At 37.0% G+C, this 12,126-nt stretch overlaps 1 protein-coding gene and 1 long non-coding RNA gene across 2 annotated transcripts; both read left to right on the top strand.

Annotated features, from left to right (window-relative positions):
• The first annotated feature begins 2,131 nt into the window (after positions 1-2,131).
• Positions 2,132-5,533, top strand: LOC148700179 (uncharacterized). Its single transcript, XM_089926328.1, has 5 exons — positions 2,132-2,223; positions 2,308-2,383; positions 2,485-4,940; positions 5,020-5,319; positions 5,409-5,533. Exons 3-5 carry the CDS (start codon positions 2,506-2,508, stop codon positions 5,500-5,502), a joined length of 2,829 nt encoding a protein of 942 aa, XP_089782454.1. The 5' UTR covers positions 2,132-2,223; positions 2,308-2,383; positions 2,485-2,505; the 3' UTR covers positions 5,503-5,533.
• A 4,186-nt stretch (positions 5,534-9,719) lies between these two features.
• On the top strand, positions 9,720-10,482 carry LOC120108217 (uncharacterized). Its single transcript, XR_005509678.2, has 2 exons — positions 9,720-9,995; positions 10,097-10,482. It is a non-coding gene; the product is annotated as an uncharacterized LOC120108217 (long non-coding RNA).
• The last annotated feature ends 1,644 nt before the right edge of the window (positions 10,483-12,126 follow it).

A 12,126-nucleotide genomic window follows, 5' to 3' on the forward strand; every position in this document is an offset into this window, starting at 1 on the left:
GTTGTTCGGATCGAAGCTTCCCTCGTGAGACAGTAAAACTGACCCTTTGATCGTGAATCCTTGTCTTATCAAGTTGGGCGAGGACTGATTGTATCAGATCTGGTAATGTTTGTGCCTGACCAAAGCCTGTACTGGTTGCAGGTTTTGGTTTTGCTTTAGGGTTGTCTGATTGTCTCTTGGTCTTATTAGGAGTACTCATGAAGTTCCGCTTTGGGGAAGTGGTTTAATGAAAACAGGGGAAAATTTGGTTGTGTATTACTATTTGGTAGGGTTTTAGAGCAATCAGTTTTCCAGAACAGGTTTTATGAAAATAACGAAGCATTTTAATAAAACTCAACTTCAAAATCACTAGGAAAAGGAGGTGCGTCCAGTTTCCTTATTTGATTTTCTAATTGTTTTTTTTTATTTTCTGTTAAAAAAGACTTCCTTTCCTTTTTCATAGGTTTGCTTGTGAGCATAAAGCATCTGTTCCGTAAGTCCTTTTTTTGGTGGAGCTGGGTTAAAATTTCTTTAAAGCAATAATTTATCTGATGTTTTTAGTGTTGGGAGTTCCTAATGTTATGAAACTAGTTGTTTCTCTTTCTTCTGTCAATTTTGTTAAATGCATAGAGATGCATGGCCTCTTTGGTGCATGGAGTTCTTTGTGATCTTGTTAATTGAATTTACAGCATGGTTAATTTATCAAGGTTTCAGAAATAATCAAGTTCTGTTTACAGATGTTTGAAATGATATTGACATCAGTTAACAATACCTGAGTTGATGACCGATTTGAATGATTAATGAAAACTTGATAGGAGATATTCTAAAAATTTGCATGGAATGTTTAGATAGGATAGGTGTCAGACCCACTGCGCGTGTAGGTCCTCCTTCCTGTTGATGGACAGCATGGAAGTTCTAAGGGCAGCTTCTAACTTTCCCTTCTTGATTTTTTTTTTATTTATTTATACACCAAGAAACATTCTGCAAGGAGCCAAAATAGGGATAGTAATCAGCTGGTCCTAAGGATCTGACATAAATCTGACTTGATCTGACCCGAATCGGCCCGTTAGAAAACCAGAAATATCCGACATGAACCGAACAACAGCCATATAAGGCCATACTTCGCTTTGCATCTAGAGGATATCATATCAGGTTAAAAGGTGTGTAACATGCAAACCCTGTACTTCTATGTTATGCCTTATTTGAGAGTTTTAGCAGTTAGACCTTTATTAATTTTCACAACCAAATATAATGAAAAACACGGTGTTTTTTTTTAAATTTTTGCATACTCAAATTTCAAACTGTGGTGCAGTGCGTTAGTGTAGCTGTTCATTATTATTTGGTTAGTGGAATTTGATCCTCCAGATTATCCTTGGTAATAAAGTAACAAGAATATTTAATTATTTGCCATTATCATAGATTTTATGATTTACTCATGAATTGCCCATGACTGATTCAAAAACTTTGATGCCTTACAAATTAATGATGCTATATGTTGTTACTGGTGGTCTTGTTTTTGCTACTATTTATGGTTAGTTCTCACCAATTCTATTTTTCTTGTGAAGAAATATAATAGATAGTTCAATAATCAAAGTTTCTTTATTTTTGTTGTTTTTCTAATCTTTGATCACCAGAAATCTTTCCAAACGTGAATTGTCCTCATTAGCTGAACTGTGCCCAAGAGCTCTAGAGTATAGAGATCAAATTGGTTTGGTATTAGAGTATCCATGTCATTCAATTGGAGCACATGTTAAACAACTGATGATCAAAAAGATTGACACAATAGAAGCTTATACATGTTAAACAACTGATAGTTCAAGCAAGCTATATGTCCTAATTAGAGTAGGATAAGTGCAAAGTTTAGACCAAAAAAGGAATCTTATATTCTAGTTGTTCAGTAGATGCAGGGAGACATTCTTGTTGTATCAATATCATCGAATATACTTTATATTATATTTAATGTAGCTTTCTTCTTGAGAACATGATTTTGAATTAAATATTCTGGCAGAACTTTTCCTGCCTGTCTAGCTACTATCTATGCTTTAACTATCATAGCTGGTATCCCAGTAGTTTAGGATACCAGCTATGAGTTTTTTTTAAGAGCTACGACATTGGCATCTCAAATAGAGCATCATGAAATACGAAAATACATGCTCTTCTGAGAAGCATTATCTTCATTCCTGACAACATATTCGGACATTTAAACATATCAACAACTTGCAAGGATAAGAAATCAAACAGTAGGTGAGTTGATGTTTCTCGAACTGGTTGTTGTTGACATTCTTAAATAAATTTCATGTGTTCATGCTTGTGTTGGTACATCCACAGGGATTGTAGGTGAAGAGCCCTCTCTTTCACCCCTTTCACCGACACTGTTATCTGCAAACTTTAAGCTTGCTGAGTGGTAACCTTTCTCATTCTCATTCTCATTCCATTCAGCTGCATAATATACTTCTTCTGTTGCATTTTACTTAATTTTGTTTATCTTTTTTTTAAAAACTGCAGTTCAATCGGTATTCTAATAGAATGGACAAAAGTTGGATAAATAAGTTAAGATCTAGTACTGAATATTTGGATGGAGTTCAGAATTTCATTAAGTTTGCTTTTGAGAAATCTAATATGAACGGGAAGATTTTATGTCCATGTCAAAAATGTGTAAATGGTTCTGCTCTTGATCCAAAAATTGTTGAAGAACATTTGGTATGGAATGGTTTTCTAAAGGGTTATACTGAATGGGTACTCCATGGAGAGTTCATACCTTCATGTAACCAACCCTCCGATCTAGAAGACACCTTCAATTTTGGATGTAGTGACACGGAACAAAATTCTGTAGAAGAAGATGATATAAGGGGCCTACTTAGAGATGCTCTTGGACATAATATCAGAACTGTAGGAGAAGATGAGCGTGCAGTTATTGATCAGTCCATGCATGTTGAGGAATCTATACATGCTGATGACACAGCTCATTATGATAACTTGGTGAAAGATTGTGATCAAGAACTGTATCCGGGTTGTAAGAATTTTACAAAGATTTCTTTTCTTCTGCATTTATTACATTTGAAATATTTGAATGGGTGGTCCAGCAAGTCTTTTACCATGCTTCTTCAATTATTAAAGGATGCATTTCCGGAAGGTGTTACTCTGCCATCATCTTCATATGAAGCCAAAAAACTGATAAAAGAGTTGGACCTTGGATATGAGAAGATACACAGTTGTCCGAATGACTGCATTTTATATCGTGGTGAAAATAGGAACCAAGAGTCGTGCCGAATATGTGGAACCCCACGATGGGGAAAACATAAAGATGACGAGAATGATTCGTTGACTGAAGTGGATGCTGAACCGACTAAGAAAAAACCGGCTAAAATTTTGAGGTATTTTCCTCTTATACCAAGATTGAAAAGGATGTTTGCATCACCGAAGACGACTTCCTCGATGAGATGGCATGACGAAGGCCGTACAAAGGATGGAATGTTACGACACCCAGCGGATAGTCCCGCATGGAAAGCATTTGATGATAGGCATCCCGAATTTGCTTCTGATGCTCGCAGTGTCAGACTGGGTTTGGCGACTGATGGGTTTAATCCCTTTCGAACTATGAGTTCTACATACAGCACTTGGCCGGTTGTTTTGGTTCCATATAATTTACCTCCATGGATGTGTATGAAACAGTCTTCACTCATTTTGTCAATGGTTATTCCAGGTGATAAGGGCCCAGGTAATGATATTGATGTTTTTTTGCAGCCTTTAATAGAGGAATTGAAACAGTTATGGGAGGGTATTGATGCATTCGATGCTTTTACTGGTCAAACATTCAAATTGCGTGCAGCTCTTATATGGACTATTAATGATTTTCCTGCATATGCTAATTTATCCGGTTGGAGCACTAAGGGGCGTATTGCATGTCCTTCTTGTGGAGATTCAACCCATTCATATTGGTTAAAAAATGGAGGAAAGTTCTGTTATATGGGCCATCGTCGATGGTTAGAACCAAACCATCCATTTCGATTTCAGAATGATCTGTTTGATAGTACCACAGAGTTGCGTTCTGCCCCTATTCCACCAACTGGTACCGAAGTTCTTAGACAAATGCATGGCACAAATTACATACCTGGTAAGGTCTCCAAATGTTTAAAGAAGAGGGGAAGGGAGGATGTTGGTAGCTCATTAAATGAAGGGTTAATATCAGAGATTTTAGAGGATGCTAACTTTTTTGAGAATGATGACAATGCATATGGACAGGAAAATGATGATGACACATTGGTTGCTTCTACACAGAAACAGTTATGGAAAAAAAGGAGTATTTTTTTTGATTTACCTTATTGGGAGTATAATCTTCTTCGACATAATCTTGATGTCATGCACATAGAAAAGAATGTTTGTGATAACTTGATTGGAACATTGTTAAATCTTGATGGAAAGACTAAAGACAACTTGAAAGCGCGTCTTGATTTGAAAGATATGGGCATACGACAAGAGCTTCATCCGACAGAGCTTGCCAATGATAAATTTTATATACCTCCTGCATGTTATACAATGTCTACTCAAGAGAAAGATCTTTTTCTAACAGTTCTGAAAAATTTGAAGGTTCCTGATGGGTACTCATCGAATATTTCACGATGCGTAAATCTCAAAGAGCGAAAACTTTCAAATCTTAAAAGTCACGATTGTCACATTTTGATGCAAGATATCTTTCCATTGGCTTTAAGATCGTCAACACCGAAACAAGTTTTTGCAATTGTTTCTCAATTGTCATCATTCTTTAAGGCATTATGTTCCAAAGTTCTTGATCCTAAGGAGCTTGATCAATTGGAGACTAATGTTGCACTTACACTATGCCATATGGAAAAGTTCTTTCCTCCTGGATTTTTTACTATTATGGTTCATCTACTCATTCACCTAGCGGCGGAAGCTAAACTTGGAGGACCGGTTCACTACCGATGGATGTATCCTATTGAGAGGTGATTTTTCTAAACTCTAATGTCCATATTTAATAATCAGTTTGATTTTGATATTTATTTTAAAAATTTATTGTTGAAGGTTTCTTATGCGCTTAAAAGATTATGTACGCAATCGAGCCTATCCCGAGGGCTCGATTGCTGAAGGATATATTGCTGAGGAGTGTTTGACATTTTGTTCGAGATATCTTGAAGGTGTTGAAACGGTTTTCAATCGACCTCAAAGGAATTGTGATATCATAGAGAATGCAGATGTTTACAAGTTCTCAACTGGCGGAAGAGTTTTGGGAAAAGTTGAAAGTGTTGTTCTTGACCAGAAATCGTTGGCACAGGCACATCGCTATGTCTTACTTCATAGTGATATAATATCCGAGTCTCGCAGGTTAGTACGGTTAATTGAAATCTAAATTTACTGTCATGTCAGGAGAATGTAATATTGGTATTTAATTAAAGATAACCTTGATCGTGCAGAGAATTTTTAATAGCTCAGCGAAGTCTCAACCATAACATTCGTCCTACACCAAGGATTGAGCAACGATGGTTGGTTGAGTTATTTCCAGAATAGCTTTTCAAACAGGTTAGATGTCTAATATATTAAGCTTTTTTTTAATTTTATAGAGAGAAATTAATCATTACTTCTATAATTCTTTATAGGTACCAATGATGATGGAGAGGAATTGTTCCGAGGAGTTAATAGTCATTGCTCGAGGTCCGAATAATATTGTCAACAGATATGGTGGGTTCATTAAAAATGGTTTTAAATTTCATCCTAAAGAGCGTGAGAAATTTAGGAAAACCCAAAATAGTGGGGTTATGGTTGAGGCGGATGGAAAAAATTATTATGGTGCTCTAACAGATATTTATGAGCTGGATTATTATGGAAATTTTAAGGTAGTATTATTTCGATGTGATTGGGTGGATATAAACTCACCTAGAGGTTTGAGGCAAGACATAAATGGATTCACACTTGTAAATTTTTCAAGGTTGATACATACAGGTGTGCTATTGAAAGATGATCCATTTGTTTTTTCATCTCAAGCTCGACAAGTATTTTTTGTGCAAGACTCAAAAGATAAAAATTGGTCTCTTGTTATTAAGACGAAACCTAGGGACTTGTATGATATGGGAAAAAGGTTGCAAGAGGAGGACGATGATAGTTATACTCAGTGTATGCCTTATAATATTGTGCCAACTGATGAAGTAAATGCGCCAATGAGTTTGATCAGGATGGATGTTGAATGAGAATGTAGTTTCATAATGGTAAGTACAATTTATCATTTAACCAAGTATTATATTCTTTTTTATTAGCCCTTTATTTAGTATAAATTTATTATTTAACCAAATATTGATTCTTTTTTGGGCATTCCAGGTAACAATATGCCCCGAGGAAGACGATTTAGAGATGTGGAGTTCCAGCATTCTCAGGTGGGATCTACTTCTGAGCAGTCCCTGCAGTCCCAGCAGCCATGTGAGCACCAGCAGCACGAGTCAGGATCTCAGCACGAGCCTCCTGCTGATTGTCCGGAGGATGAGCTCCGGATCCAGGATAATTCGATTTAAAGTTCATATTTTATGTTCATATTTGTCTTCAACTTTTTAAGACTTTTTAATTTTAATAGATGGACAAGGGACGGTGAGGACGAGACGGGGACCCACTCAAGCAAAGGATGTGTGGAAGCTTCCTCCGGGTGAGAAGATCATCATCCGATGCAATGAATTGGGGCAGCCCATCAATAGAGCTGGAAGTCTACTATCAAGCTTTTTAGGATCGGTTGCACGCAAGGGTCAGCTGTGTCCACTCAACTATACGAAGTGGAATGACATGCTTCCTTCGTATAAGGTTGAGCTTCTTAGACTTATACAGATAATGAATTGAATTTATTCTTTTTAATTCGACACCTCCTGTATATTAATTTGCTTAGTATCATAATTTTATTTTAGATGTTTAATATTATTATAACATTCTGAATCTTGTTGTAGGATAAGTTTGTACTCCCTCCAGAGAGCCATGATTGGGTGCTAAAGTCCCTCAATCGCAAATGGAAAGAATATAAAGCAAAATTGAAGACGGACTTCAAGCACGAGGGTATGACAGAGGAGGAGGTTGCTCGTGTGACTCCTCCTGATGTATACCCTCAGCAGTGGAGGGAGCTTGTTCACTACTGGTTTTCTAAAAGAGGACAGGTCACGTATATTGTTTCAATATTTTATATTATATTTATTATTAATATAGATTGCGAATATATACATTGAATCATATTATACTATGTGCTTTTATTTTGGCAGACATATTCTAATATTGGCAGAGCTGCACGAGCATCTCAAGCAGTTCCTCATACTTCAGGCTCGAAGAGTTATGCGAGACGTAGAAATGAATTTGTAAGTTCTTTTGAAACTATTTGATATTTTACTAACATATAGCACGTATCATGATATATAGTTTGCCAATATACTTTCCGTATGTGTAGATGGTAGAGCATGGAAGGGAGCCTGGTGAGGTAGAGTTTTATAAGATGACCCACACTCACCGAGATGGCAGCTTTATCCGGGACGAGTCGAGAGATATAGTTGTATGTATTCATTTTTTATTTGTTCAGAATTTTCTTATTAATTTTACTTCTTTTAAAATATTAATGTGACTGTTTTTTTTCTTGAGAGAGATATAGGAAAGAGCTACAACTCTTATTTCAGAGCGCGTCGGGGAGTCATCATCATCCGACACGGCCAGTCGCGTCGAGGCTCAGGTCTATGCTGAATTGATGGGCCCAGAACGCTTTGGTCGCGTGAGGGGTTACGGTGTCGGAGTTACCCCCACTCAGCTGTCTGCAGTGAGCCGATATACCCAAGATGCCAGACAAGGTACTAGCACTGCAGAGGTAAGTAGTTTGAAGACAGAGATGGCACAGATAAAGCAGTCATATGAGACAAGGATAGAGGAGATGAGGTAGAGTCATATGACTGATATGGCGGAGTTGAAGCAAAGCCAAGAGTTGAAGATACAATCTTTGCAGGACCAGCTTGACCATATTTCATCCTTTTTGCAGAGATTTGCTCCTCCGGTACATAACTAAATCTATTTGAATATTTTATGTAATTATAATGTATTCTTGTATGAGCGTGATGACTTTCGTATTTTTAGTTTCTAAAATATTTTTTTTTCTTGTAGGTTGATGATACTTCATCTACTCGTAGAGATGATGATGCCGACCCTTGATACATATTGTAGATTGTGCACTTAGGAATTTGACTTGTATGCTTTAAGAATGTTTTTGAAGTACAATGTAATCAAATATGATAATATGAATATTTTGAATGAAAGGTTCTTGTTTGTGAAATTAGTATGTTCTTCAAATATGAACTACTTTATCTACTTCACCTTATCTTACTTGGGGAATGGCTCTATGTTGACTTGACAGGAACATGGTTTCAGGACAGGCAGTCCGGCTGGACAACTTGACTCCCACGAACTAGATGAGGTAACTGGAATACATCTTCTTCATGCAAGTAAACTGTTCATTCTATTTATCCACGGCTTGATAAGATACTTTTTCTTTCATATAAGGTTTAATCACATTACTCTAATATAGGGTTTTTCTATTTATCCACGGCTGGATAATTGGTCGTATAAGGTTTGAATGTGGAGCATGTATGTGGAATTCTTCTTGCTTTCATATTTATGTACGAAATAAATATTGATACCAATTGACAACCTAATGATTCTCTGACTGCTGTTTGTAATTTCTCATGTCTGATGTAGTGCTGTAAGTTTAATCACATTACTCTAATATAGGGTTTTTCTATTTATTTTATGTTGTAGTATATATTCTGCTTAATTGCCTCATTGAATCCAATCTTGCAGATACTTATAAAGTTGGAAGATAACAGATTAATCGAAACTGTAGGGATACCTGTTGAGGAAGATAAAGGTTCATTTCGCCTTACTGCATGCGTATCATCACAGGTATAATTGTAAGACTTGGATCACTATTGTTGACATGAGTTTCTCTATTGCTGCTGCTGCTGTTGTTATTTCCCATGGAAAATACTGCTTCTGCTTGCATACATATCATGTGCGGTGCTTTGTGAATGTAGGTATTGGCTATAGAGGAGCTCTTCAGACATAGGGTGACAAATGTTGTCTTCATGGGCATGGGTGAACCAATGTTGAATCTGAAGTCAGTTTTGGAAGCACATAGGTGCTTGAATAAGGTTCTAAATTATTTTCCATTAAATATCTCTGGCGAAAATACGATGTAATTAGAACCTGGATCTTGAATTAAAAGTATGATTTAGATTCTTTATCTGTTTGACATTGCGACAAAAAAAAATAATCTGATATATGTGTGATTATTGCTTGGTTTTACAAACAGTATCCCAATTGCCAACAAAAAAAGATGCTAATAATTTTTTTTTCACTGATAACTTTGCTAGAGAAAATAATGACCTATAGTGTTGCATTTGCAATATATATTATTCTTATGCATTTTTATATTTTCTATTAGTTTTGTATAGCATATACACTGTAATGCATCCCTTGACGTCCTTTTTTTAATGACTAAACTTGAATCCTGCCTTATTTAAATTTTCATGTCATAGCGGCATGACTTTCCCAGTGCATATAGTGGAATATTCATATTATACTGGTGCTTACAGTATCCAGGACAGTTGCATTCGATTCTCTTCTCTTGTTTGCTTTTATACTGGTGCGAACAACTCTTAGCTATCACATGAGGCTATTATCAAGTGCCATTAGGTAACTCTGTCTGTCAGGCAGGGCCTGCACCAATCTAAGTTACCTCAGTCTAGCATTATCTTGCCCAGTGAGCTTTATCTGGATTTCAGCTCTATCTTCACGAATTTAAGTTTTTGTGTTCCTCCTGCTGATGTGTAGTTTTTTTTGGCTTTTATGGGGCTCAAGCATACATGCTCCAAACCAGGAACTTCGAAAAATGTTTGTTCCCAGTGCAAAGTCTTACCCCTTAGATGCGTTAATGGATGACTGCAAGGACTATTTCCTCCAAACTGGACGCAGAGTAACCTTTGAGTATACACTTTTAGGTAGTTGACCAGAATTTAACTTGTACCTTGTTTGATATTTTGTTTAGTAGTATGAATTTTGATGTGCTAACCATTTCTTTTCAAATCATGGATATGGGCAGCTGGTCTCAATGATAGAATAGAGCATGCAGTAGAACTTGCAGAAATGCTTCATTCGTGCGGTCGGGGTTATCATGTGAACCTGATACCTTTCAATCCTATAGAAGGTTCTGAATACCGAAGGCCATATAAGAAAGCGGTATCAACTTGATGGATTACACATTCAATTCTGTTTTTTGGTTCCTAATAGAGCAAGCAGCAGAGCTTGGTTGACTGGGCTCGCCCCAAGCTTAATGACAATATTGTAGAGATGATGATGCCGACCCTTGATACATATTGTAGATTGTGTACTTAGGAATTTGACTTGTATGTTTTTAGAATGTTTTTGAAGTACAATGTAATCAAATATGATAATATGAATGCAATCAAAGTTCTTGTTTGTGACTCATATTTTGTTATATATGTGATTCAGTGTATTTGTTTCTATTGTTTTGTAAGAATTTAATGTACACAGAGTATTTAAAAATTACTTTTTCAAAATTTTTTTTTTTAAAAAAATTTAATGCCGACGCTTATAAGCGTCGGGAAAAGCAACAGGAATTATACCTAATGGCACGTCTTTAACGACGCTTTTAAGCGTCGGCTTAAACCCGAAGTAACCAACCCTTCTCCCCGACGCTTATAAGCGTCGGAGTCTGATAGAAGAAACGACGCTTAAAAGCGTCGGAAAAATCGAGCCTTTAAAGACGCTTTTAAGCGTCAGCCTAAGCCCGTAGTAACCAAACCTTCTCCCCGGAGTCTGATAGAAGAAACGACGCTTAAAAGCGTCGAGAAAAGCAACCCTTCTCGCCGACGCTTATAAGCGTCGGCGTATGATAAAAGGAACGACGCTTAAAAGCGTCGGCATAGACCAACGACGCTTTTTTAACGCGTCGGGCTAAACCCGGCCCACGCCCACCTGTCCGACGTCTGAGCCACGCTTTGCGAAGCGCGGGCTGGGAATTCGCCGACGCTTATAAGCGTCGGTAAAGACAAAAAAAAGCGCCGGAAGTTATTCCTTCTTTTGTAGTGGTTAACGCTGTGTCATTTTGAGTCCATCTTACAGTGGTCTAAGAGGGTTAGGCTTGCTTGCTTTTCTTATCCAATTTCATGTTGCACATCATCTACCTAATTGAGAATGAGCTATAGGTTTTGGGTTTGACGTAGGATTCTCTATATATATTGCACTGCTTGCATTCTAAAGTATTGTTAACACTCGATGACTGCCATCAAAAGATGAATAACCATCAAACAAGATGCACTATATATAACATGTAAGACCGTCTTGTTTGATGGCCGTCCATCTATTTATATAGGGTACCAAATGCTAGACAACAGTGCCTTATGGGTTTACAACTTGCATATCGAGTTAGAGTCTAGTCAAGTTCATATTGGGTGGAGTGAAGGCTAGCTCCATCTTCTATCTGATACCAACCTTTTGCAAATTGCTTCCATATTCCTAATCAAGCAACCACCAAAAGAGAGGGGCCTGCTGAAAAAAAAGAAAAAATCTTAAAATACCAGCTAGTGTGGTGGAAAGCCCTTTTTCTTTATTTTTTGTTAGTTACATGACATGAACTCGTAAAAAATGAAGGAATAACCATCCAAATTATTTAAGATTTGGTAATATTCTAAGACAAAAATAAGGCAAACTTAGGAAGTGCATTCATCTCTAGTGCACAAACCATCAGCTAAATATCCAAACTGTAGCACAAAACCCATGTAAGCTTTTCATGTTGATTCCAAGAAAAAGTTGGACAACAACCCATGAAATCAGCCCAGGTTGTAGCAGCTTTCGCTTCGTTCTAAATCTTGAGCCGTGGGGATATATTGTCTCAGTAGTGAAGAGCAACTTGTCCAGGAGTCTGGGTTCATAATTGGAAAGAAAAAGAGAGAAATAGAGAAAGAGAATAATTGCAAGGCACTGGAACCCACTTCTCATTCCCAGTAGTTGAATTTATTTAGCGGAAAAATTGTCCCTTTAAGTTTGCTTCATGTATGCGAAAATATTTGTTCACAGCATACCCGTCACACATGACACACCATGGTGGCA

Source organism: Phoenix dactylifera, chromosome 11 (assembly GCF_051530095.1).
Source record: "Phoenix dactylifera cultivar Ajwa chromosome 11, Ajwa_hap1_PhDact_Kaust_v1.1, whole genome shotgun sequence".
Lineage (NCBI taxonomy): Eukaryota > Viridiplantae > Streptophyta > Magnoliopsida > Arecales > Arecaceae > Phoenix > Phoenix dactylifera.